This window comes from Sturnus vulgaris, chromosome 3, assembly GCF_052056855.1.
Source record: "Sturnus vulgaris isolate bStuVul1 chromosome 3, bStuVul1.hap1, whole genome shotgun sequence".
In the NCBI taxonomy this organism is placed as follows: domain Eukaryota; kingdom Metazoa; phylum Chordata; class Aves; order Passeriformes; family Sturnidae; genus Sturnus; species Sturnus vulgaris.
Genome location: NC_142245.1, coordinates 24,176,212 through 24,199,463, shown reverse-complemented (window position 1 = coordinate 24,199,463; position 23,252 = coordinate 24,176,212). Strand labels below are relative to the sequence as shown.

The 23,252-nt window shown below is 35.8% G+C and overlaps 1 protein-coding gene across 3 annotated transcripts in view; it reads left to right on the top strand.

Moving 5' to 3' along the window:
* Nucleotides 1-23,252, top strand: part of SYT14 (synaptotagmin 14) — an 88,717-nt gene that overhangs the window by 978 nt on the left and 64,487 nt on the right. For all 3 annotated transcript variants that reach the window (XM_088161210.1, XM_014887414.2, XM_088161209.1), the window contains exon 2: nucleotides 11,038-11,085. In XM_088161210.1, coding sequence (XP_088017336.1) covers nucleotides 11,038-11,085 — 48 coding nt within the window. The remainder of the gene's footprint in view (nucleotides 1-11,037; nucleotides 11,086-23,252) is intronic.

Genomic DNA, 23,252 nt, shown 5'->3' with positions numbered 1-23,252 from the left:
GGCAGGGCTTCTGGGCTTTGCTTTGAAACCTCTCCTCTCGACTTGGACAGTAATTTTTATACCTCGTTAAAAATCCTTTAAAAAAACCAAAAACCAGAACTTTATTTCTAGCCAGACAAGGACCTAAGGTATACAGTTTCCTCTGCCGAGGTGTTTCTTTTTGAAAGCATCTGTTGTTATAACTTGAAGGGTTTAGGAAAACAGTGTGTATGTGGGGGAAACAAACTGTTCTGGTTTGTTTCGCATGTGGGATGCTTCTCTGCTGTCAGTTTCCCTGGATTAGTAATTCAGGCCTCTGTAGGGAGAAGTTGCACTGATCAAGCAAAGCTGCGTGTTCACCCTGTCTTGGAAGCTGCACACACCAGGAGTCTGAGCTGGCCAGCTTTGTGTTGGCTGGGTTCTTTCATGCTGAAAAGTCCTCTTAATATTATCAAGAAGATAGCAAAAAATTCTGCTGGATCTGGACGTTTTACATAACTTGAGCTCAGAAAAAAAAATTATCCTTCAAAATCTCTCTCTGTTTTCATTTTAGGCAGCATTATCCCAGAAATCTGTGAGGATCTGTTAGATCTGAAAATATTCACAATATGTGAAATTCGCGTGTAATATTTTTAGAGGATTTAGGGTATTATTTCTTTAAAGTTAAAGCAAATAGTCATGGATGAATAAAGCAATCTAGCCTTTGAAAAGAATGCAACACTTCTTATTATGGCCAGACTTCAGAAATAGCTCAACTATTTTGTAGATGCTTATTTGAAATATCCAAAATGAGACTTAAGCTCTTGAGAAAATTGGGTGCATAGTTTACATTTAAATGTGAAATGGGATTAAAAAAACATTCCAGTCATGAAAGTGGTCTGCTAGGTTTTGATTTAGGACTCTTCCCGAAGTCAGCAAATACAATATATTTTTCTACTGTAGCCTGTAACAGGCATGCCTCCTCCTCCTCTTTGTTTTCGACTGACTGGCTGACTGCTGTAGAGTTGTTGGTAGGTGTTACAATTTTTATTCCTTACCTTGGTAATCTCTCCCTCCTGTTTGTGCAACAGTACCTTGCCTTGACTGTACTTTTTTAGCAGTACTGTGTTCTGGCCAGCAGTGTTTAAAAATATGAGTTTGATTGGGTTGAATATTAGCTCTTGAAGGCAGCATCAAACTGTGGGATTTCTAGTCTGAACTGTCAAAATACAGAATTTGCATTGTGTTAAAGTAAATTTGTAAATGTATTTAAGTATACAGAGAAAATACTTTGCTCAGTTTTAAGGGCACTGAATTTAGCCAGATTTTTAATTTTTTTTTTTATTTTATTTTGGTAGAGACAAAGAAAATAAGCAAGACTGAAAACTTCTATTTGAAGAATAAATATAAAATAGTTCAAAACTCCTTCAAAGCAGGACATAGATGTGAAGAGTGCACAAAATTAAAAGAGCTCAAATTAATAAAGAATTTGTTGGCTGCTTTTGCCTGTTCTTAAAAATCTTTTTAAGTACCATTTCCAGTGTCACTTTTTCAGCAAGCCAGCTTCCAGTGGTTCTAACACTAAACCCTGAAGTTTTTTGTAAAAATGTGGCATTTTGAGTGAAGTGTTACAGAGAACTAGGGTGCCATTGGTCATGGCCAGTGACCCTTTTGGTCAATGTCGGTGCTTTGTTGCACTCACTGACAGACGTTTAAAACATGGGTGTTCTTCATGTGATTGAGTTCAAAGCCTTAATCTAGCGACTGCAGGAACTGTTACATCTTTTTCTTTAGGAAGTTCCTGTCATGTTAAAACACATTCCATTTGTATATCTTTATAAAGACATCCAGTTAGAGTTTGCATAGGTCAGGCAATCTCAGATTTTTGAGGAAACAACAGAGAGCAACTCTATTGGAAAAATTCCGGGTCAAATGAGTTTAAAGAATTGTATTTTCAGTTCTTATTTTCTGTATAGTTATCTTCCAAAACACAATTAGTATTTGTAGGAACTCTGTTTTATGATGCAGGTTATTGCTTAGTGTTTCCACTTTTTCATAGGGCAGGATTAGTATGGAGAGTATCAGAATGGGGAGCTGTTAAATATGGTAGAGAATAAGGCCAAAGTGAAAGCAGTATAAAACCAGACTGGTGGGCAGTCTGAGATTGAAATCCTCCCATCTACTGCTGCCCAAGCCTTGGGGTCTTGTGGCAGTTTGCTGGGAGTGGGGAAGAAAGTTGAGGAGTGACTTCAGCACCACTGTGGCAGTGATCCTCATGGCAGCATTAGCTTGATTGCTCTATGCTGCTTCTCCTCTTTTGAGCAGTAGCAAAACTTTGGTGCCCACCTTTAGAGAAGTCTGTTGAATTGAGGTCTGGGTGAGGAGCCAGCAATGGAAACCACTTTGTGTTGCATGTAGGTGAGGGGGGCAAAGAAATGTTAGAGGTCACGGGTGGCATGTTTTATAACCTAAGGAAGACTTGTGTGTCTTATATATCCTCATGAATCTACTTTTACCAGACTTCTGGGCTGCACTTGAATGTGCTGTAATTTAGCACAGGCTATACAAGTTTACATTTCTTAAGGAGCAGAATACATCTGGACATGAGCCTCCTCAGACTGAGCTAAACCTTTTTGATTTTAAACTCTTTCATATGGTCTCCATTGTGAGGAATTTAGTGCTAAGAAATGAGAAGTAATATTAAAGAGAATAATGAGCTGTACAGATAAAAGGAGTCTATTAGAGGAGAAAGAATTACAGTGTGGTGTTGATGTTGTCTTCTAATAAGTTATTGATAGAGTAATGAGACTAGTGAACATGGCTTACCATATTTTCCCTCCTGTGCTTCTATCAGTTTAGCACTTCTCCTCCTTGATACAGAGGTCAAGGTATTTACCAAGTACATACCTTTTTGATCATTTTGTTCCTGAATGTCTGTGAAGTGTCCTAATCTCTTTGAGGTTTCTGTGAAGATTGTCTCCTTTTCCCCTTCTTCCAGCTGCTTGGTTTGGAGCAGGCAGCTGCACCTGTGTGTGCTGTGCAGGGGTTTATTAGCTGGTAGGCTGTCCTTGTGTTGTATTTGACTGCTGATTTTTATGAGACATTAAATAAGGTTCTTAAAACTTTCTGACAATTTTGTCTTAAATTAGCCAGAGAATTTGTAAACAATACAAGGATGAGGCAGGAAGTGAACTGTTTAATTATGTAACCCTCATTTCCTTGGGAAACAAAGACAAAAAGTTTTAAATGAATCTACTTTTTGTTTATGGATACAAAAAGAGAGAGCATTTAGAGCACTACTTCATACAGGTCACATGAAAACTATGCCTAGTTGCAAATTTCCAGAATCTAGAAAAGGAAACAACAGAGCAATGAACTGCTTACAGAGCTTAAGTAGGAGTATCATGTGTAGCTTGTGGGTTGAATCTGGCCTGGGGAACAGTTTTATCTCGATTTCCCAGTTACCTGGGCTATGCAGGTGTCACTGCAGGTTCACTAGAAGGGTCTAAGGTGACATGGAGATCCTCAAGTTAGTGCTGATCTGAAATAACAATATTGCTTCTGAATCCAACTTGATGTGGCCAGGGCAGGGGTTGAGCAGCAACATCAGTATTTAATGAAACCTAAATATAAGAAGACGTATTTTATACTTAGGCCCACTTTTAAACACATTTGTTAACTTGTGTGGTGGATCACATGTCAAGGTATCATATTGGATCAGCCACACAGAATTGGTTTAATGCTGCCTTCTGCCTATTCACTGACTGTGGTGGAAACTATTCAGTGAGTGTTACCTGGTATTGTCATTGTAAGGATGATTTCCTGCATTATTTGCTGATGACAGTGAAACTTTGTGCCATAGGCAAAATCACCAGTTTCTTGGTTGGATTGTATTGAATCTATTGAAATAAAGAAAACTGGTAGGTCTCTTATCTTTTAGATAACAAAGGGGGATGCTTTTTAAAAAACCCCACCTAATCTCTAATGTTTTACAGACTTCTTTTTGACAAGTTCCCCGTGGGCTGAGATGAAGCTATCATATTTAATATAGGAACAGTTGATGTGTTCAGAGTGAAATTTTTCTTGAATTCTCTTAATTTTTAATGCCTAGCACTCTGCAGATTGGAATTCTTGGCTTTCAAGATGGGCATGCAGGAAAGTAAACATACGGTCACTGCCTGATTAAAAATATTTGCCTATGTTGCCATCCAAACACAGGGAACCTCTTAGAAAGTGAAGAGTTTTGCTGTCTTCCAGAGAACTTTCAACTGTTTTAACCATTAGGTCCTATTTTCTCTTCATCCTAATTCAGTTATACCTCTTCCAGCTTTTGTAGTGAATGATGCAAGGGATTCACAGCTGATACTCTCAAACTTTTCCTGAATATTGTCAGGTTTTGAACTGCATAAGGTTCTGTGTTGCATGTAAAAGTTGAAGTGAATTTCAAGTCAGCAATTAATCACTGAACCTCCTAATTTTTGTGCATTTTGCTCTTGGAGATGAGAGATGTTTCCTGATTTCTGTAGATTTCTTGTAGAATAAGAAGGGGAAATTCTGGGAGTATTTTGAAAGTTAATTCTAAGACAACAAATGAGTGTTGAGTTTGTGAACTAATAGATCCCATTCTGCAGAGGAGAATAATCTTGGATGTGAAAAGGGGTAAATTCAATATGACTGACACATCTTACAGGTCCTTTTGTTCTGTAGGCTAAAATAAGCAGTTTTCCTACCAAGTGGAATCTTTTGCAATACAAATTATTCGTAGTAATTTCCCTTTGTATCACAAACTTACTGCATTATCTGAAATATTTGAAACTATTTCTATATTTTTCTTCATAGATCATAGAGTCATTTTAAAAGAAGAAATGTTTCTCAATTTACTTTCTTTTGCGAGACTTTGCTCTAGAGTAGTGATTAGTGGTGTTAATTAAAAATTGTAGGAATTTGCTAAAAGTCATACTAATTATTCATCCTTTTTTTTTATGTCAGCTTTTGTTGTTGACATATTTTTTTTTATTTCCTGAACATTTGATAGCATTGTACATTGCTTGGCAATGTATGTTTAATCTTTTTGTCATTTTCAGTGAAGTTGTTTTCTTTCTATTTTTTAGTAAAAAAAATTATAGGTTTTAGGTCAGACTTGAACCATTTATACTGGATGTGTCTATTGCTAGTTATATTTACTGTATTTCTTCATTTCCACCAGTAAGACTTATTTGAAGAAGTACTTGACTGAGAACAAGGTGAAATAAAGAACTTACTAATATTTTTTTAGTGCTAATTATATTTCAGTTGTCAGAAGAGTAGGGAAAGAGAAGTTTGTGGTTATTCTGGATAGAAAGAAAGCAGAGATAATATTATTTTCATGATGAGGAGAGAAGTTCCCAAATAACCTCTCTACTTTATGACTTAGCTTAGCAAATCCATCTCTTTTTAGCTACTTTCAGTCCATATAGATGCTTCCATTTATTTCAGGGTAGATAAGATTGGATGCAAAATTTGTTTGAGAAATAAAAATGGCTGTGCTGTTATTGATCAGTTGTCACTGATTGTTAATTCATTGATCAGTGTATAATTAAAAAGGAAGTGTTTCTCATAAAAAAAAAATGTTTGTCGTTACTTTTATAGTTGGATAATAAAACCCAAAATATTCTTAGGACAGGTAGATAACCTATCCTTAGGCTAAGAAATTACTAGATAAGGATCTTTTTAAATGGTGCAAGCAAAGGAGACAGTCTTTACAGCAGGGGTTTGTATCATAAAATCAGAACATATATTTTTATTCTTCTGGTCTTGAGCATGTCTGCTGCTAATTTAGTCTGATAGTTATTTCTCTTATTAGTGGGTTAGACAGTGAGAAATTGTTCTGTATTCACCTGTTTATGTCCACCATCTGTTGTGTGTTTTTTTCAGGTCCAAGAGTCTTTGTTTATTAAGTCACTCCTCATATGGAAACCATATTTGTGTTTTAACCATTTTTGTTGACTTTTTCTTTGGTCTTTCTCTGTGTCGTCTGTGGTTCTATTTTATTCTTTGAGGTTGTGGGACCAAGAGGAGATCAAAACTGTACAAAATGTAAAAGATGTAAACGTATAAATAAGTATATAAAATAGAAAATTTTTTACTTTACCTTGCTGTCTCTCTCCTTATAAATTCAGATGTCGTTTGCTTTTAGACTAGTTCTCAGCATTGAACTTTAAACATTTCAATTTTTATGTATGCAGTATTATTTGTAGACTAAACTTGTGAAAAAGGATGCTAAAGGAATGCAGAGGTGATTTTACACCATGAGTGAGGATGGGCTAATGATTGTATGCAACCTTTTCAGGAAAAACACTGATAGCGGCTGTAGGATTGCTGTTGTGCAGGAGTCTTCAGCTTTGTTTATTTTCCATTACTGTTGGCTGTCTGTTCATCCAAACTCAGAGTCTTCCTTAAATTCAGTTCAAGGCGTGAGGCAGTTTTTCAAGTAGGTTTGTTGGTAATGGAGCCCAGAAGTCTTTCATTATAGTTGTCTTTTAAAATAAATTTGTACCATGTTGTATGAAAACTCTTAACATAAGAATGGTTTTCCTGGGTCTCCTGCATTCCTAGCAAAGCATTAGCGTTTCCACTTGCTTAGACGTGGCAACATTAACATTGTGTTAGGCTTTATCTCTTTTATCATGTTTTATGTTTCTACACCGTAGCACCCTGTTCCTGCTACTCCACCTGTTGTCGTTCTGTGCTGGAATGTCGTGGGCTTGCCAAGGGAAAAAATAGTTGTCTATTGTTGAATAAAATGTTAAGTAAACGTTTGTTGAATGTGATCCAAACTTATGAAAATGCTAATTAAAAAACAATTCTCAGCAGGAAAGTAATTTATCATGTAAAAAGTGCATCCGAAAAATTACACCTGCTGACAAATGGCTTTTGTGATACAGTGTAATGTTCTACTGCAGCTACCAACATGGATTTTTTTGCTGAACTGAAGAATAATGAATTTTATACGCAGCAGCCTAAGTTGCATCACAGTTTTGGTGCTGGAACTGGAACTGTGCGCTGTGTTTGTTGGTGGGATGGAATGTACCCTGGCTGAGTTTATGGATGATGCCAGGGAAGGAGTAGTTAATAAGCTGGAGGGCAGGGCTGCTACCTGACAAGCGCTCAGCAAGCTCAGAGTGGGCTGAAGGATCCTCAGAAAGTTCCAGAAAGACAGGTGAGGTCCAAGGCCCGCACTGCAGGCAGGCAGGCTGGGAGGAGCACCTCGGAACAAAAGACCCTGAGGATGCTGGCGAGCAGCGAGCTGAGCATGGACCAGCCACGTGGCCTGGATCCAACTGTGTTAATCCAGGCTGACAAAGCAGAGAGACCTCAGCAGAGGGCCACTAAGCTGGGAGGGAACTTAGAGTACCTGGCACGTGAGGAGAGGCTTAGGAAATAGATTTGTGCGGTCTGGGGAAATGTGACAGCCTTACAGTCTCTCACTGTGCAAGGGATGGAGATGGGTTCTTAAGCTGCCCGGTAAAAGCGTGTGGGGCAGTGGGTATGACTCAAGGAGAGTCCTGGCTGGCTGTAAGGGACAAGTGCTCTCAGTGACAGAGGTGACACCTTCTCCCTGAGAACCGCTGGTGCCTGGAGAGGTCTTGGAATTGTGGTCGTTGCAGAATGTGCTTGGTTCAGGCTCAGAGGAACTTTCTGTAACACTGCTCCTGGTCCTGCTCTGAAGTGTTTGAGAACACCAGATGTCATTCATTCCCAACCTAAATCAGTCTATGGTAATGCCCGTGCTAAATTTCCTTGACAATTATCAGCATCTAATGGTAAAGTTCCAGCTAAACTCTCAATGTAGAACTTCGAATTTTGAATTATGCTAGTTTGGAAAGACATAAAATTTTCAATTAATACAAAATTCAGTATTCATCTTCTTTGATGTACATCTTTTCATCTTGTTGCTGTCATAATCATCTTGGCAAATAGAAATTTGGTATACAAAAACCTTTGTCTTAAATTGAGAGAATTAAACTTCATCATGTATTTCAGCTGCCTCTGGAAAACATCTGGCCATTCTTTTTGTATTGAATGGTTGAATGATTTAGATTTTTAGGACCACTGGGTGGTTCTTCTTGCTCATGGAAATGAAAATGTTTTGTTGAATGTGCAGTTCTGAAATTATTTGATCTTTCATTATTTTTAATTTTACTTCCATTGTCTGACATTATAAAAGCTCTGTGTACCCAAGTGGGTTTGTTTCTATTCTCAGATTACATTTTGGACAGTGTATTATGTTTTATATGCAAAGTCACTTAGAACATCAAAATCTTAAATAGGAAATCATCTTCATAGTCAAGATGGAATGGAACTAATAATAATTTGTGTCTAAATCAAGCTTAAATTTTAACTAACCATAACATTATGGTGAACTAACACTATACTGTGATAAATTATCTAAAAATAATATTTAAAGGATAAAATTTAAGTGTGTCATGCCACTGAACCTTTGGGATTTGTGGGCTAACCGACACAAACCCACTATTTTCAAACTGAAAGGTAAATTAATGGTTGGCATCTTGCTGTCATGCAAAATGTTTCCATATTTTCAGTTTGGTTTCTTTCTGTAACTATTTTTTTAAAAGCTGAGAGAATTCTTGGGAGCTGTAAAGATGGAAAAACTTGGGTTTATTTGTTAATCCACAAATAAAAGCAAGGTGTGAATGATGTATTAGTTCCACAGTTTTGAGGACCATAGGAAAAAGAATCTGTCCAGGTCACTTGAGGATAAAATTTTCACGTCTTTAATACATTGGTTAATTTAAAATATAAAAGATACTTTTTAAAACTTTTATATCACTTGATGTATTTTTATTTAACAGTTGATTTCTATCCAAAAGCAGTTTGAAAAAAAATGTAATAAATGAATCACCCATTAAAAAAAAGAAATAACATTCTAGAATTTTCTAGGAAAATGTAAAGGAATAAAATCCTGACTGTATGCCCGTTAAGTAGTATAAATTTATTTTGTAGCCTCGTGGTCAATAAAAAGTAACATATTGATTAATATAAAGGCGTTTTTTGGTGGAACACCATCTTACATTAGAAGTTAAATGTTTGAGTAAAAATCTCTTGCTTTATAAAACAATAGGTAGCAATGCAGAATCCAAATCTAGAATTAGTATTTTGTGCTATGGTTTCAAACTGGTTGATTTCACTGAGAGCAGTGAATATAATTAAAATCTATTGCTCCTCTCTTCCCTCAGTCAGTTCTAGGTGAATCTTTATTTTTAACTGTCTGGCATCTGTGTAATGACAAATCCTTTTATTTTTTTGCCGTAATTTTTATTTTTTCTTCACTGCTGAATTTAAAACTAGCAGGGGAAAAATTTTAGGGAGAAGACTTTGGGTCACTCTTCTGGTTTATCTTTTGTACCATGGAGATGATTGGAATGACTTTAAAGAAGATGGTAATCTTCTCCCTCTGTCTGGTTTTGGGTTTTGTTTTATTCCTTAATGCCTTGTTATTATAAAAGCAGATTATATTTTTAATTTAGTTTTCCTTACGTTTTCCTTCCAAAATCCTTTCTGAATGAAAATTATGTTGCCCAGCTTCTAGAATGCACTGAAAAGAGGGAATTATATTGTTGTCACAACTGTCTTTTGTAAGGGTAATGACTCTACAAAACTCCTGGGGTCCTCAAACTCACTGATACTTGATTTCCCATTCAAGAGTATATTTGAAGCTTGTATTTCATATTTTTGAGTATGTTGAAATAAAATGAGGATTCTTTTTACTTTCACAAATATATAATTTTAGAAGAGTTATGTTTTATTCCATTTATTTGATCTCTTTTATCCTTTCTCACTCCAATATATGGATTTCCTACTGTTATTTCTTTAAAGTGTAAATTTAAGTCGAAATACAGGTATTTACTTAAAGCTTTACAATACCATGTGCTAGTGTTGCCAATTAAGACTTTGAAGTATTGGTTGATATCATCACATGCTGTATTATATGTCATAATTAATTTATTATGGAATGGAGGAGAGTAGTAACTGCTATATAATATATTTCCGTATTATTGAGATGGGGAGAATTTTGTTACCTAAAGCTTATTTTAGTACATTTTGCAATGTCTGGAGCCAGGGAGTCATTAATGCATATGAAATAGATGTTTTGTGAGGTTTTGGAACTCTGTTTTGTATTTTCATGAGATTGTAGAGAACTGGGTATGAAGACCCAAGTGCTGTACGAAATCCCCAGTTCTGTATTCATATCCATGCACTCTTTTGTTGTCGGTGAAAAAAGGCTGTGTGGGTTAGGGTGTATTTAAGAGAAGCCAAAGCTTGATGTAGTTTGGAATTTTAAGGTTTGATCGTGGGGCATATCACTCCAAAATATTTTTAGTTTAGATATTTAGTTGAGATATTTAGATATTTATTTCGATATTAGTGTTGGTGTTTTGTTTATGAGATGTAATTCCAATTAAAATGATTTTTATTAAAATGTAAAAAAAAAGCATAGTATTTCTAGCAATAATTTTATTATTCTCGAATAAATATCTCAAGTTTTATGCAGCTGTTTCTTAATTTGAAAAATATCTAAAGGAAAAATTCTAGGCAAACCAATTCTTTGTTAATAGGATTGGGTTTTGGTGGGGTTTTTTTACGATTGGATTTTTACCATGGAAGGTAATCATAATGTTATTTTGACATTCTGTTATATTGGATTTTTAAAAAATATTTTCACAATTCTTCTGTAAATGCCATTCTGTAGGGTAGTTTTCTCCAAACAGGAAATTTATGTTTATACTTGAGAAACATTAGTGTGGCTTCAGTTAAGGTGCTTGCTTTTGTAGTTGTATCTGTATAAATTCAGTGTAAAAGTCTTCAAACCGTGCCACCATTAGCAATATTAACCCAGAGGTACATTTATTGTTTTCTCCAAAACATTTAATGTATAATTTGAAAATTTCTTAAGTCAATTTTCTGCATTTTTATTAATTGACGGAGTCGTGAGCTTTCTTTTTCACTGTTGATAAGCATTATTAAGAAATGAAATACATTTTATTTGTTACTGTTTTCTAATAGTGTATTTCCACACAGGTGGAGAACGAACTTGTGGTGTACATGAACTGATCTGCATTAGAAAAGGTAAGCAATGATTTGTGAAAGTGAACTCCTAAGCTTGTGAATATTCCTGGTGAGAAATCTGCTGCCCAATGTTATGGTCTGACTTTTTGTGGATCTTACTGTTACATCTTTGTGTTGCAGAATATTGATGCTGACAGTATCAATAGGAAAAATAGTGAAATTGTAAAATTACATTTGAGTTTTTACAAGAGGGGAAAAAATTTAGTTACATGGAATTTATTAATGTTTAGCTGTGATGGGTAACCATGAAAACTTTGATCTTTGCTTTATCCAGTTATTTGTAGGACGATATGATTTTTAGTAGTAATAGAAAGTTGTGAAGATGTTTTTAAAGAAAACTGTTGTAATGAACTGGAAATCTCTGCCTGTGATTTCAGGTGAGATCCTAATGACTCAAACTTCTTTGAAAAGAGCTGCAAGAATAGTGAGACAGAGCAGAGCTGTGCTGCAGGGAGGGCTGTTACAGCTTAAAGCTGAGCTACAGTGACTGAAGTTGGAGCTCAGCAGAACAGCCCAGCTGATGTAAAGGCCAGATACTGTTCTGTTTTCTGTCCATTTTGGCAGCCCTATGCTCCTTCCTGTAGCATTGCTGTTGAATTTCTGTCTTCTCATCTGAAAGCTAATCCAAAAGGAAAAAAAAGAAGTTTCTTCAAGGCTTAGTTCCTTGAATTGTGTCTCGGTTAGGTCAGAAGAGTCTCAGTGCTTTCAAAAGGAAGGAGTAAGAAAACGTGGTGGGAGAGGAGTAAAGCTGCAAGAATCTTTGGACAACAACTTAGTGTTAGACTGGCTCAATAGAATTCTCAAACCACATCATACTCTGTGGGAAGAAATTTTGTTTGTTGTCTTAGTTTCCATTGCGTTCACTGAGACATTTTGGTAAAATTGTTTGGGTTTATTGAAACATTTATTTAACAATGCCTAACCTCAGAATTAGTTCTACCAGTTAAAGTCAAAACAGCTTTATGATCACAAATCATCTTTTCCAAGTATCTGTTGAAAGAATTTTTGAGTATGTATGTGTTATTAAAAACATTCCTCTGCTTCTCTAAACCGTGGATCTCACTTTTTTAAAGTTCTTTCTCGTTTTGGAAGGGAGGTGAATTTTCTCTTTTTATTGCTCTCTGTTTTTCCATTGATGGATAAGTTGGTACACACAGTGCTCTATATTCTTGCTGTAATAGTTCCTGTTTATCTTTCTGAATTGTGAAACTCATTGGAATTTCAGAAAGCCCTCTGATAAACTTTCAAGATCTGTAAATCTTGCTAATCCTTATTTATTTTAGGATGCTGTACTGGTTTTAAGAAAAACAAATTTTCCACATTCTTGGAGACAGTGCTGTACTGATTTTAATGTTGATTGCTGGGAAGTTAAATTGCAAAGATGTGGGGTTTTGTTTTTTAGGATTCTGTGTTATATTTGAACATTGAATTCTAAGCTCTGTTAGCCATTGATAGAATAAATTAAATAACAATAGCATGGAACTTGTATTTTAGCGTTGTTGGTTATAAATTAGCCTAGGGGAAAGTGTGATTAGAAGAGAAATATCTTCTTAGTGCCATTATACTTGCATTATGTTGGGTTCCTTTTTAGTTCATACGAGTTTCCATGTATATTTTAACCTCGTGTATCCCTATGTTACTGAGAAATTTCTCCTTGTGGTGCACGGATTTCGTGCATTCTTGTCTATCTTCACTCTCTACTGGACGTTTACCTTTAAAGCAGAAGGTCCTTGCCATTGTTCTGCAAATCTTCCAGTCACGTGGAGTTTTGGTTACTTTACCTAAGACTTTACATCTTCTGATGCACATTCAGATGCTTTTATTGCCTGACCAAGGCCAGGCTCCTAAGGATTACTTTATTTGCCAGTTGTCCAGCCCTGCTTGCTTGCCAGGATAAGAGTTCAGACTCAAGATCTCTACTGACATCCTCAGAATAGGAAGGCATTTTCAAGCTGGGAAATCCTGGCTGCCAGCAGTCTCAAGCTGGTCAAATCAGCTTTGTTCTTAATGTCACTGAGTGCTCATGTCAAGCTTATACAGGATGGAGTTTCCCATCTCTTGGCTGTGCCTGAAAGCCAAGGCATTTTTTCATCTGTAAGCTCACAGTGGAAGTTGAATGGACAGATTAAATGTTCACGTTGACACGTGGGTAATTCCCTGAAGTCTCGTCTGGTGCTGGGTAAGTTTGCAGTGTGCCCTTCTCCTTTTTCTCTGCTATCTCTGTGACTGTGGCACCAGGAGAGTACATTCCCATTCCAGCACTCCTGGCATTCATCCACTCCCTCATTTTCATCGAATACTATCTGTGAGGCTTTGAAAGCTGGTGGTGTTTGACAAAATGGTTCTCCCTTTGCTGTTTACCTGAAAGCCTCTCTTGCTTTCTGCCAGGGAATGGTGGGTAACTGTGACTGCCCTGTGTCTGGAGTTGGAATGCCCATGTGGAACCTCTGAAGGAAACATTAGTAGTAAATAGCCTGCATTAAATAACTGGGGTTCTTCCAGTGTACATTTGTGCTTTGCTTGTCTGTCCATCTTTCTTACAGTCCTTCCGAGCACATGGTTGTTGAGAAGCAACTAATTGGATAAATAGTGATGTTCCATCTTATTTTTCCTGCACTGAATAGGGAAAAGGGAAAAGTAAGCATGCAAGCAAGCATGTGTTTTCTATGAATAATGCATGGGAAAACTTTCCGGTTTCAAGTGATGGAATGTAATTACAATTTATATGGGGATTATGTGACTTGAAGAACACCTATTGCTGCTGGTTAATTTTTCTTTCTAGTCAGCAAAGTAACGCATTCCTAAATAGTATTTTTCTTGCCTGCCCTTTCATTTTTTGCTAGGAAAATAGGAACCTTGGTGAATCAGATGATGAAATGTGGAAGGGGACCAGAAAGCTCTTCAAAGCTATATGTGACTACACCATTTACTTCAAATAGCATAATGAAAACTTCTTAGGTGTAGTTGAAGGCATAGCTGTAAAAGGAAAGCCTAAGCCTTAAAAAGGAAAAGTCTGCTCTAAGATTATTCAGCTGTAAAAATGAAAATTACTTGAAACCTTACTTTTGCTGTTTTTTAGGTTTTGTATTTCTCAGACTAGTCAAAATGATAGACTCAAAGGTTTGCAAGTACCAGTTATAATGTTCATTGAATATCTGAGATTATGTCAGTTCTAGTGTAAATATGATCCCAATATGGTATTGATACAGGACTCAGATTTGCTACCCAAAGATGCAGCAGTCTTCTGGCACGGGCCTCCTCCTGAGTCATTAATATTGTTACAGTTTTGTAGCTGCCCAAGAGACTGTGGTGGGTCCCCTCTAAGCTGCACAAGAAGGATTGCAGTACTTTTATAGGGTTTTTTTTACATGGTTTCCTTTTAGCAGATTCATACATTTTTGAGAAGAATCTGCTAAGAGCTGATCAGGAGTAAGGATTCTAATAGGCTTTTCTGGAAAGCCTTAAAAACTAATTCTTATGTATTTTTAAAGAGGCTTCTTCTAAATGCATAAATATAGTGTGTGTCCTGAAAATGGGAGTAGTTTGTGGCTCTTATATAACATCTAATAGCTACAAAATACTGAACAAGTTACTTCCCAGCTTGTAAAAAGAACTTGAAAGATGTAGGATCAGCTATTAGGGAATCACTGAAATATGTGTCTCCTATGTTTAACACAGTTAAGTAGTTGGAGGGTTTGTGCTGTTTTGTATTTACACATTGTTGAAATCTGGCAATTGGAAAAAAGGAAAAATAGATTCTTGCTTTTATTATAAATTAATTTCTTGTTTACTTCTATTATTTAATGCAAGTTTGTGTTCACACATTTATATAGTGTCTGACAATACAAATTGAAGACTTGGCTGTGGAAAGAAGAGTCCTGCTTAGTTTCTGACAGCAGAAGGTGACAGTTTCTCTGAAACTACTCAGATAATAGTTTGTCTTTTTGCTGGATATTCCTACTATCCAACTGTTTTTGAGAGAGTCAGGGTATTTGTGTTAAGTTGTTCATTTGGTTATTTGCTATGGACATAAAGGAATTCAGGGAACCTGAGATTCAGACTTGGGAAAAAAAATATCTTTTTTAGCGGTATAGTGCAGTTGCAAGTCTAATTTGGAATTAGCTGTTGTTAGATTTAGTAATATTTTAATTAAGGCTGTTTCAGGTTCTGTTTGTACAAACAGGACAGATTTGTGATGAGTGTTTACGATATTGAGCTATAACTGAAGAAACTCCTCTTTAATATATTCTGCTATGTATTCACTGTGTGACATGGAAGTGACTGAAAAGGAGAAAATATATGGCCATATTATTTTTAGATTTATTTCACCCAACATTTTTTACTTGTTTATTTTTGAAGTAGTGCAAAGTGATACATTTAACTCAGCAGTGTGTTTTGTATTTAATTCATTGAGATGTAGATTGAGTATCCAAGTAAGGGCTGAGTTGCACAGAGGTTTAAAAATTATTTTTAAGCCCTTTTTTTCCTTTTGCAAGATGTTCTTTCTTTTCTATTGTTGTGGCAGTCTTGCAAACAAAGGAAATTATTCAGCAAACTGACTTTGTGACTAAGAATGGAACAGAAGTGCTCTCTTTAATATGCAAAAGAGAAGCTGCAAAAAGACAATGTCTTTGTCTGACAATGAAAAATGTCACTTGTAATAATAATTTTGAAAAGATAAGAAGATGTGAATTTTTGCTTTGTCAGAAGTATATTTTAAGTAGAACTATTCCTCTTTAAGGTTCTGGTCAACTATCCTTATCCATTTGCATGTGTCTGAATGTTAAGGTGCCAACTGCATTTAATCTAAATGGAAAAAAGCAACAGTTATTCATTAGTTTCATTTAACAGTAGAAATATTATTATGTTGAGAGTCAACTGCATCTGATACTGAGGTTATCTTACACTATTCGTGATAGTCTACACTAAGTGCCTCTGAAAAAGAAATAAAATAATTTTCCCCTTTTTTCCTGCTGTCATCAAGTTGATAGAACTACTTGTTCTTCATCAAGAGAAGGGTGATGCCACAGATGATGGCAAATTTCTTTAAATTAGATAACCTCACATCAATGTAAGATGTAAATATGTGTTGTTTCTATACTCATGTAGAGGTTCAGATTTTGACAGTACAAAGTACACTTTCTCTTTTTACAAAGAGGAATAAAAACTCTTCATTTAGAAAGTATAAAGCTACTTTTATAATATATGAAGAAAATAGTAATTAATACTTTCTTTCAAGGCTTGAAATAAATTTTTATCCCATGGATACTAAACTTCATAGACTTGGGAGATATTTAGACATATTGCTACATGTTAAAAAAAAGTCATAATGTTAAAATTAACACCACCAGAATATATATTCTGAATTTGCACTCTATTGGAAAAGTTATCTGTATGTACATATTTTGGATTAGAGAAAATTCAATACAAAGTAAATACTTTGAGCTTACTGATGCCCATACAGGAAGCAGAATATTATTTCTGTTTGTTCTCCTGTGTTTGGAGGCTTCTGGAAAACAGCAGCTACTGGGGTCACTTAATTGCAGCTATGGCAGTATCTTTTTTTCTGTGGCAAGTTTTATGTACAAATACTTTGCTATATCCAAACCCTGGCATTTCTTCACTCAAGTTCTCATGCTCATATAATAATTTTTACCATGCAGTACTTTTCTGTATATCCTGGTTAATTACTGTAGGATTACATGGATTGTCTCATGCTTTGTTGTTAATTATAGGGTCTGATAGGGAAAACTGAGGTTTTAAAATATTTTTATTACAGAGATTATTTTTCTTTCCCCGTCATGGAGAGCTACTTTGTGATGGGTATGAACTTTTAAACTGCAAGTCTCTAGACCCCTGTGGGTCTTTAATACTTTTGCTTTGGGAGGATTATTTGAGAATACCATTAAAAAATTGTAATCACTGCTGTTCTCTTACCCACTGCGTGGATAATAGTCATGTAATACTCTATGTAATTGCAACAGATTATTGGGATTTGGAGGTAATCAAGATGATTCCATGATCAGTGTCTATCCCAAGTGGCAAATGTGATGCTTCCTTCACTGTTCCTTTTCAGAGATTTCTGTTGTGAGATACTACTTAATCAGAGATGAATTCCATGTAAGAGAGAAAAGGCATTGAGGGAGTGATAAATCAGCAGGGATGGCAGGCTGACAACATTTTCAGCACATAAAGATTTAGGAATTAAAAGCTTTCTGTCAAAAGTTTAAATCTCCATCTCAGAGTATGGCTTCAGTTATTCCTAAATTCTTTCTTAGATCAGTGGTGTTTTGGAGCCAAGGGTCCTCTTTTTCCTGTAATTAAATTTATCAGCAAAAGACAGTTTCAGCATGATATTTGAAAAGAAAGGGGAAAGAAATGTGGAAAAGACAATCTGTAGAGGCAGTACTGGAGCTGCCACAAGCAGTTTTGTGCAGTTATGGATGTAGTTAATGTAATGAACCGAGCTGGTTTTATCACAACCTGTGAGTTGGAAGTGGCTGAGGTCACTTGGTCTGTTCAGCCCTGGAGGAGACTGAGGGGAGACCTCACTGCAGTTACAAATTCCTTGTGAGGGGAAGAGGAGGGGCAGGCACTGATCTCTGCTCTGTGGTGACAGTGACAGGACCCCAGGAATGGCCTGAAGCTGTGTCAGGGCAGGTTTAGGGTGGATATCAGGAAGAGACTCTTCACCCAGAGGATGGTTGGACACGGGCTCAGGGTCCCCAGAGCAGTGGTCACAGCACCAGCCTGGCAGAGCTCAAGGGGTGTAATGGGTTGGCACCACTCAATTAGTGGCTTATCTTCACTTTCTTCTGCCTTCACTCAGAGTCAGGATTAAAACACAAAGGAGGTGGATTTTTCGTTCGGACTTGGTTGTTTATGATATCTTATCTAAAGTACAGAGAGTTCTTCAGCACTTCTAGCTGCCAGCTAAGAGTGAGCAAAATGGAGGTGAATCTAGCTAGTTACAAGGTCTTTTAAAGCTAAACACTCCAATTAAAAGCTAACACCTATATTATTTATACTTTTAACCCAATAACCCTGTGACCCACAGTGTAGCAGTAACCTTCCAACCAAAAACTACTGCCTGAAAGCATGAAGAAGAAGGAACAAGAAGGAACAGAAAGGATAAAGAGACAATGCCCAAAAATCTCCATCTTGCCCCCTACCTGTTACTATATTCTAAAACCCCAAATTCCAAACCCTTCATCATGTGACATTACACACTTCTATTCTAACTACACACCAGTGATTCTAACTCCATCACTCAAATGTGGAAGCCTTACCCAAGCTCTCAAGTCAAAAGCAGTGTTCTCCTGGGGGTCAGTGTCAGAAAGCACAGAAAGTTCAAAACTCCCAGGCTTCTGGGTTCCAACATCGGAGCATTTGGACAATGCACTTCTTTGGGATGGTGCTGTGTGGGGCTGAGAATTAGACTTGGGTCCTTTTGAGTCCCTTCCAACTCAGGATATGCTATGGCTCTAGAATTGTATTTTATGAAGTAAATGAACTCCATTTGATGTAATTATTTAGTCAAGTAATTTAATTGATTGTAATAAAATCAAATAAACTGAGCTTAGTAATTAAAATACATTCCAGAATTTCTTCCTGTGTGTAAGAATTCCTGGAATCTAGGAATGTACTAGGAATGTTAAAATGTAATTTTCATATTAGTCCTTTTAATTAGATATTAAGGAAACAAAGGGGGAAGAAAGTTCTGCTTTGTCTCTGTAGCAGTGCATAATATCCCTCAGCCAGGGTGAAGTGACATAAACTGAATGTTTAAAAAATTGTTATTATTTCTGATAAATTTCCAGTAGAATAGGAGTGACAGTGGAGTTAAAACAGTGTAGCTTTCGTGGTACACTAATTCCAGTAGACTTTTCATGTAAACAGACGAATTTAGTTTTTTGCTGTTTTAGAAATTGACTGAAAAGTGGCATCATGTATCATTTCAGATAATGTAAGTTTTGTGTGTTGCTCAGTATTTCTTTGAAAGGTCTATTTAAAGGGCATTGTTAATCCAAATAGAACCGCTTTCATCCTCGTTTCATTCTTGCCAGACTTAAAAAACTTCTGTGAGGTTCCCGTTGCTAAAATTGTCCTAGTTTTCTTGTTTAGGAAATGCAGCATTCTTTTCAGTTTTATATTGAGATTGAATTGAATTGTCATTTCAAGTTCATGCTCGTTTGAACTCGTTGTCGCTCAGGGTTGTATCCTGGATGTTGCTACTTAAAGTGTTGAAGCACAGGTTGCTCATGTTGCAGGGGCTTGTAATTTGTCCTGGAGAGTGTGTAAACTTCCTGTACAACCAAGTGCAAGATGCAGGAGCAACAAACCCAAAGGAAGGAACATCATAAGACTGGCAGAATAAAATGTGTTTAGCATAGTGTGCTGAGAGATGTAGCCATCAGTAGTGGGCCAAGGTAAGAAGTCTGTGCTGCATAAGGAAAGGCAAAATATGAGTTTGAATGGAAGGGAGCAGCATCTTTATACAGAAAAGCTTCAGTTTTAACCTTACCTAAATGTAACTACAAAATTAAAAGCATTTATATATGAGATGTGATTGTGTGTTTTGAGCTAAAAGGCTTCCTGATGTTTGTTTTGGCAAAATATAGAAGAAATAGGTGAATTTTTAGAAGGAAATTACATAGTTCAGTGTTTTATATGGGAGATAGAGGGAAGAATAAAACAGTAATCAGAGAATATGTTTGGAATTTTGTCTTTTGATGTGTTCAATAAATTGTTTAGAGTTGATTGTCTATCACTGATTTTCAGCATCAGCTAGTCAATTTTTGTTGTCCACTTGCTTTTGTTTTTTCTTTGGTGGGAAAGCGTTCTAATAGTGATGCTGCCATATATAGTTAATGTTTGTGAAACAGTGCAGGTAGTCAGAAATTTAATGTTTTAAGTCAGAATTCTAAGGCAGTATTGGATGAATTATTACTCCCTGTCGGTGTAGTATTTTGTTTAGATAAAAAGGGTTCTATTCACTTCTTGCTTCTCCAACTACTCCAGCAAACAGAAAGATACTAATTATGTACTAATTCACAAATTGCTGTGAAACGTTGTGTATTGAGTTTCCATTGTCAAAGTAAAGCTGTTTAGAAAGAGCATGAAATCTTAGGTAGCCTTCAAGTTCAGTTACTTTTAAAGAAGAGACAATCCCATGTAGTCAGTAAATTAGTAAAAAGAAATTTACATGTAAATGGATGCATAGGAACATACAGTCCCTACTCCTGTTGAGTAATCAGATCAAAGTATTTCACTTGTGAGCAGACTCAGGAGTAGAGGGATTTGTTTGGTGTTTTCTGTTATAACATGGGTTGTCTGTGAGAAATAAATACATCCTGTTTGGAGATAAATAATTCAAGCATGGAGAAGAGGCAATGAATGCATAAATCTTGTTTTGTTCAGTAACCTGCTCAGCTTTATGTTGATTAACATAACAGAACTTAATATGTTAATTTTTTGTGCAAGTGGCAAAGTTAGAAAAAAGTGACAAGCAGCAGTGAATGGTATTTGGATGAAAATGTTTTGAACTGGACAGCACAGATTATTTTCGTGTCAAGATCAATGTCAAGATGTAACAGTGTAAAAAATGAATAACAGTAAATCATTCTTCTTCAGGACTAAATGCAAAACAATACAGTCCTGTATATTTAAAATAATTTAAAGGGCTAAAATATCTTAGATGGAGTTGTAAAAAAACTCCTCAAACCCAAGTTATAATTAAAAACAAGGTTGCATATTAAATTTCAATTTTTTTTGGTGCTAGGATACTAAAGGTAATTTGCATTTTTCAGATCATACCCCCTGGTTACTTGCTTTGTGTATAGAAGGGATAATATTGCATTTGTAAATGAATAATTGAAACATCACTAAGATAACTGTGTGGCTTTGTACATTACTAGCTAAGTGAGCAGTATGATGTAGAGTGTGAAAGCTCCAAAAATAATTAACTAGATATTAGATAAACTTTGGGGCTAGTTACATCTTAAAATATTAAATGCTTTTAAATTTCATAAAAAAATGTTTCATCTTTTTGAAATGTCTGAGGATTTTTGTTGTTTTGGTCGTATATATTTGAAGATATCATTGTTTTCTGAAGAGTTTGAAACATCTTTTGGCAAGGAAAAATTATGTTATAATGAGGAAGTTATTATTTGAGAAAGAGCTGCTAATTTGATATTTAAGATGAAGAGATGGTAAGTTTCTGTGTTCTAATACTTCTGATTCTAGTGATGATAACAAAAAAATGGGATTAAAGTGTTGTTAAGGTAATACTTCTGTAATGACTGACTTTCTATGCCACTTCCATAGCCAGCAATTTAATTAGTCTTGATAACTTTGTAGAAACACTTTTGATCTTTTGGTATTTCTAAAACTGCCTTATATTATAATGAATTTCAAACATAAATTCAGAATTCTGTTGTTTTTCTTAAGAACCAAAAATAATTATGAAGTGTATACAAGTAGGACCTTTGAATTTAAAGTATGACTTTGAGAAAATATTGCTTTTCTACTGGTTTCTGATAGTAGAAGGAAGCACTGGGAACCTCTGAGAGTTTTTAAAATGCTTTTCATGGTACAATTAATTCCCAGACAACTCAGAATTTATTACAATATGTTTTGAATCAAAATAATTCTGCTGTTGAATGCAGCATAGATGTATTTTTTAATGCAAAAAAGAACTTTACGTTTTTTTCTGTCTATGAAGTGTACCTGGTTGACACTTAAGCTAAGAAACTACCTGAAGGATTAATGTGGTGTACAAAACCTGTATTCATAGATGGGAATCTGTATACATGCATGTGGAAAATTGAAGTACATTCTTTTTTCCCTGGCTTTTTAATGGTAATACTTCGAAGGATTTCAGCTTGATAATTTACCTAATCTGTGAACAAGTATTCTAAGACTCTTTACATGAGTGCAAATTGATACAGAAATATAATTTTCAATCCTATGTTCACACTGAATTACATAAATAATTAATTAGTTTTTCTGCAGCTTAAGTTTCATTCTTTTTGTAAGGTATCAGCCAATGTTTCTTTTTTCACTCCAGAAAAATGTCATCAGATACTGTGTTTCCATAGAGAACTATAAGGCTTTCAGACTTTTTTAACTGCTTAGTATCCAGGAAGTACTGGAGAAAAAAACCCCAAAGTATTCAGCTTTCAGTTCTTTTTAGGTTGTGGTTGACTTCCTTAAGCACATATTTTGATGGATCAAAGCAGTTTGCTGAACAATGTAAGCACAAATAAAAATTTTAAAATTGCGCTTTAAACCTACAGTTTTAAAAGATCAAATGTGACATATGTGAGAGTGTTTTTCTTCCCTGAAGATGTTATGCAATTAATGTATCCTATTAAAAGAAGACTGTCACTGCCCTTTGTTGAGAATCATTTCATGACTGGAATTCAGTTAAATCTCCTCCTCAAAGCAGTGTGGACACTGAATTCAGGCAAGGTTGCTTAGAGCAGCCTTCTCCAATAATAAAGCAGTCATTCTCATAGTTCATCCAAAGCTCCCATGATCTTTATCTGCCTTCTGATCTGTCTTCTTTTTTGCTTTCTCATCACTTTCTGGCTTGTTCTGTGTACCCCAAATTGGTGTCACACCTTCTTTATATTTCACAGTGACTTCCTCCCTGAGCATCATTAACCTGTGCCACCTTCTACTGCTCTTTCACTTTTGCTGGTCCCTGTGTTCTGGTGAATTGCAGTTCCCTCCTGCTGCCTTTTCTGCCACTGCCTCTGTGTTTGATGGGTGTAATAGCTGGAAGTTATTGAAAATGAAGATTTTCTGTTCTGGGCCCAGTCTCTAGTCTCATTTAGGTCAGGATCAATAATTCAGAGAAAACTAGGTGTTGTTCCAGTAGCCTCAGATATTCTCAGTTATCCATATGCAGCCTTGGAAGGGGTGGGAGCATGCCTAGTGCCAGCAGAACTTTGGGAGATTTCATCTGTTAAGCTTTGAGGTCAAAAATTAATATATATGAACTGAGGCTGTTGTGAAATCTCAGAGTATTCCCATATGTGTCAAGTGTCTGTTTACTCATGAAAATGGTAAAATAGACACCTGATAAACAATAAATGAATGCCTGATACATGCCAAATTTCATGATAATTAGAAAAAAAATAGCTGCCTTTCCTCTCTGTTGC